General features: G+C 36.3%; 1 protein-coding gene across 1 annotated transcript in view; it reads left to right on the top strand.

Annotated features, from left to right (window-relative positions):
• Nucleotides 1–5000, top strand: part of LOC136839489 (neural-cadherin-like) — a 198536-nt gene that overhangs the window by 71155 nt on the left and 122381 nt on the right. Inside the window, exons 8-9 of the mRNA XM_067105624.1 lie at nt 906–1052; nt 2160–2336. Of these exons, the coding sequence (XP_066961725.1) occupies nt 906–1052; nt 2160–2336 (324 nt within the window). The remainder of the gene's footprint in view (nt 1–905; nt 1053–2159; nt 2337–5000) is intronic.

The raw sequence follows: 5000 nt of genomic DNA, 5'->3' as shown, positions 1-5000 counted from the left end.
TGTATACATCTTTTAGCAGTGACATCGCCTTCGCTTCAAAATTGGAGAAGTTGGTTGGTTCAGTTTTCTGATGTAATCTCTGCCTTCATTTGGGTATTTGTTCACGTCAAAGTCACTTTGCATCACAAAAGTCTAACCTGTTCCGGCAAAGTGATCGAAATCTAGTTTATGATTGTTGAGAGAGAGAGAGAGAGATTTAAAAAAATTTTCTTATTGCACAGACGTTACATGGGTACAAGAAACAAAAGACGGGAAAAGGGTTTGCATATGGCCGAATAGTTTTTTCTTACAGAAAATGCATCGTGAATAATTTTCCTGTAAAACCACTGAACTAGACGAATTACGTCAGAACAATTCCCAGCCAGTTCCCCTTTCCCACTAAATTTTTGTGAAGAGAAAAAGGAGAAATCAAGGTAGCCATTTCAAGTACTCTTAGCCTCCAACCCAATCTACTGAAGGACTGACTGTAATTTCTCTACAAGTAGACGCTATTGTATTCTCCCAAAGGCACGCTCCGACCTCTACCCTTGAAATCCGTCGATGAGCACTACTTCAGAAGGAAATTTGGAGTCACAAAAGTTTCAACCACATGGGCCCCAAAGTTTATTTACGAGTAGGAAGATCTTCCTATGGACTTAGTCTTCCCTACCATAGTTTTATTCCGAAGAGTAATATAGGAGAAAATTATTGTATCATACAGACAACATCAGTGATTAACTAATAGCATACTAAGATAACTTTTTGCAAATGTAAGCTATTATTATTATTATTATTATTATTATTATTATTATTATTATTATTATTATTATTATTATTATTATTATTATTATTATTGACGCCTAAAAATGAAAAATAAATTGCCAATCAGAATCAACTCTTCATGCACACTTTTCCTTACATTACAGATCGTGAAAGACAGTGGTCCCGGCTGGGATCGTTTTGGCATAAGGTCATCAGGGGCCTCAGGACAACTCTACGCCCTTCAGAAGCTGGATTACGAAGACGAGGGACACCGGCGGGGCTTCCGGTTTATGGTACAAGTCACGGATAAGGTGAGCGCCATAGAAAGGCCTCGCAGTCTCTTCTTCCTTTGAAAAATTATATATAATATTCCTAAGAGTGGATTTTTTTTAATATATTTTGGGCCCTTTTTTTGTCCCTTGTGTATTTACTTCACTTTAGAATAGCAATATATTTCATTTTACTTGCATGATTCATTTATCTAATTTGGATTCGCCTCAGTTTCCTATCAAAATCATAAGTTGTAAATTATTTTCTCTATGAACACATCTACTGTATTTCTAAATACTTCTTCGGGTTTCATCGCTTTTCCACTGAACTGTTGTCGACTCCCTGTCATAATACTCCTCAAAGAATTGCACTGCATTTTAAGAGCAGCTGAACGAAATAGCCTTGAATTCATATCAATAGTTTGCAAGTTTTTTTTACAAATTTTAATATTTTTTTATAATAAACTTAATGAAAATTAATGGGTTTCCCAAATACATATTTTCATAACTGACATTGAAATCATATTTGTCTTCATTGTTTTATTAAATATATAAATATTTTCTCAAATCTATGTCAATAATCAATGATTTTGTATTATACAAGAAATTAGGAACTCCTCTTACAGTTTTGTCCTTCCTGAAATATCCTGTTGGGTTCATCCTTGACACTCACTTCTTTCGTAGATGCTGATAAGAGATACAAGCCTTCTATAAAATTGTGTATCCAGTAGGATAGCGGTATATCTGGCTAGCATGCTGAACAATGTCCTTTGTCCAGGAGACACGATCACTTATTTCAGCTCTCATGATCGAATAGAAGCTGATCCCATCTGTGGAAGTTACCCTTAGAAACTCAGACTTGTCATATAACTGCATATATACACTTTAGGCATAAGATAATTTCTCAGATGATAGGGACTACACGTGCGGGGACTCTATGCAAATGCATTCGAAGGATCTCAAATGAAAACATAAGCATTTGTCCTCAATTAACGCTATGAAAATAATGTACCACCCAACCCAAATTAATACTGAATGGAGATACCATTACTCTAAGGGACTTGGCCAAACTTACTGCTATCGTACCTATTTTACTCGCTTGTTGCAAATTAGTTTTATGTTCATTTCTTTTGTTTTTTTTATCTCAAGGGAGAAGAGGGATGGGAGGATCCTCGACACCAGGACACAGCCTGGGTCGGGGTTAAGCTGAAGGACCGCAACGACAACCCTCCACTTTTTAACAGTCCAAATGTTCACTTGTCAGTGAGTGAGGACACAGCCCCTGGGACAATTCTCGTGAATATGACAGCCACAGATCCTGATAAGGTAAATACTGACTCAGTCCATGTACCGTTAGAAGAATCTTCGGTATAGTCATTCAAATGAAGCCTGAGGTTTCATATAACAATAACTCTCTCTATAATAATGATATAAACTTTCCTAAGTGCCTCTCCTGATCATCTCACTACATATTTGTCGTTTAAACAAAGCAGCCTTGCCCTTTTTCGGGGTATTTTATGTTGATGGACGAGAGGTTTACAATCATTCTCAAGCTGCACATACATACACAAACACGCACACACACAGATATGCAAATGTAATAGCCACATTGCCCTCTTAAATTGTCGATTTTCTTCACATTTTTTTTAGATAGGCGTGTATCCAGTGACCAACAAAAGATTTTTCCTTGATTTGATTTCTGTGACATTCAGCCCTACCTTTCGTCTATCTTCCACATACAACAAGCATTAGAAAACATCTACTCAAAATACTATTGACATCAGAGATCATCCCTCCAATGCCATATTTCATTTCAAGATCCACATATCAACTGAACTTTCGCTCCCTATTCACTTCCTAACAGAACAACTTATTCTCCCCAAAAGTTTTTGCTACATTCTCCCATTTAATTTTATTACGTGCCTTCTTCTTCCTCCGCTTTCTGCTTCTCTAACTACTATGTGTATCTAATTTCTTCTTATCAGTTATCCTTCACTTCACTATTCCTCACAGTACTATATATATATATATATATATATATATATATATATATATATATATATATATATATATATATATATATATATATATATATATATATAATATATATATATATATATATATATATATATATATATATATATATATATATATATATATATATATATATATATATATAATCAGTAAGCTACAAACGTCCTTTAATATCAATTGTCTCAGAAATAATATATTTTCATATATGTTACCGAAGGGGAATTTTGAACTTATTATCAACTAAAAATTCCCTTCGGTAACATATGAAAATATATTATTTCCAGGTAAAATGATATTAAAGAGACGTTTGCAGCTTTATTGTATATGAATCACATGATGTGATAAAAATCATATATATACACCTTATACAGTTTATATCTATCTTTCTGACTCACATCCGGATCGAACCCCAGTCTCTCAAATGAAAGGCCAGGGACCCACCAGTTGACTCACGCAGGTCATAAAAGAAGTTGGAACCTAAGTACTTCTGTTCCTGAAGGTTTCCTGGGCAGGCTGCCACCTAACATAACAACAAATTTCACCCAACTTCCCAACCCAGCAGTGTGCCAAGTGGTAACATTTTTCATCGAATTGCCCCTTCAACAAGAATATGAAGGAACAGGAGCACGTATTGCACAGAATTTCTGACCCGCATCAGGACACAACCTCAGTCTCTCAAATGTAAGGCCAATACCAATTGACCAACACAGGTCATAACAAAAGTTGGAACCTAAGTACTTCCATACCTGATGAACACATGAGCACGTGCTTCAAAGAAATAATTTTCTGACTCACGTCAGGATTGAACTCCCAGTCTCTGAAATGAAAAGCAAGGGTGCTAACAACTGATTCACACAAGTCATAAAAGAAGTTGGAATGTAAGTGCTTCGGTATCTGGACAGGCCACTGCTAACATACCAGCGAATTTTACCCAACTTCGCGACCCAGCCGTGAGTCAGTTGGTAGCAATTCATCCGTGAAAAATGGATTTAATCAGTGCATGAGCATATGTTTCACAGAAATACATTTCTGACTCACATCTGGATCGAACCCCGGTCTCTCTCTCGCAAATGCATCATAGGTCGGATGGTTCCGCGCCTGGCTTACACCTGGATGACCTGTATTTAGTTCCTGAACAGTGTAAGGAGGGGCAGATGAGCGCGTCAAAATCTGTGTGCTTTGTCAACTTTATCAGTGGTTTGTGTACCCAACTTTTGGAGGCTGTTGTGGGTCACAGCTATGACGAGGGAAAGAGAGGAGAAAAGATAAAAATATAAGTAAGTGTTCACTGCTCTATCAAAACATCTACCACCAAAACAGGAGAGGTAATCTTGATCCCACCTAGGACTAAACCATTCTCTCTCTCTCTCTCTCTCTCTCTCTCTCTCTCTCTCTCTCTCTTTGTTCGTTTTTACCCTATTCATGATTTTATATAGTCACAGAGAAATTCCAGTTATTTTGAAGATTACATTATCTCATCCTTGTTTTACCGCTCTGTTAACCCCGCCTTCTCAGGTCTTGCTGTCTATTCCCAAATGTTTAGACATCCTAGAAATTCGAGACTTAGAACTCCTGCTCATTTACTCATTAATGAAAACGTTCAACGCGTTAAGTTCAGCGCTGTTGTTCTCATTACGGTGGCACTAAAGCCATTCTCTTTTACCTGAGACACATTAATGGAAGCACACTTGTAACATTTGACTCTGAAACACATATTACCTTATATTATTGCCTCTTATTTTATCATCACTACAGTACATGTATCACTTTTCCTTCTTTTTAATCTTTTTAGACATAAATGATAATGAGGTTCTTTTTTTTTGGTAACGGTAAGTTTCCTGAAATGAACATTGTAGCAGATTTCTTTGCCAATATTCATAAGGGATTTATGAAAAATAATTAGGAAATGACACATTGTTAGCAATTTCCTCAGTGTACTCGAGACCGCATATTTTT

The sequence above is a fragment of the Macrobrachium rosenbergii genome, chromosome 1, assembly GCF_040412425.1.
Source record: "Macrobrachium rosenbergii isolate ZJJX-2024 chromosome 1, ASM4041242v1, whole genome shotgun sequence".
In the NCBI taxonomy this organism is placed as follows: domain Eukaryota; kingdom Metazoa; phylum Arthropoda; class Malacostraca; order Decapoda; family Palaemonidae; genus Macrobrachium; species Macrobrachium rosenbergii.
This window is presented reverse-complemented; position numbering and strand designations above follow the sequence as displayed.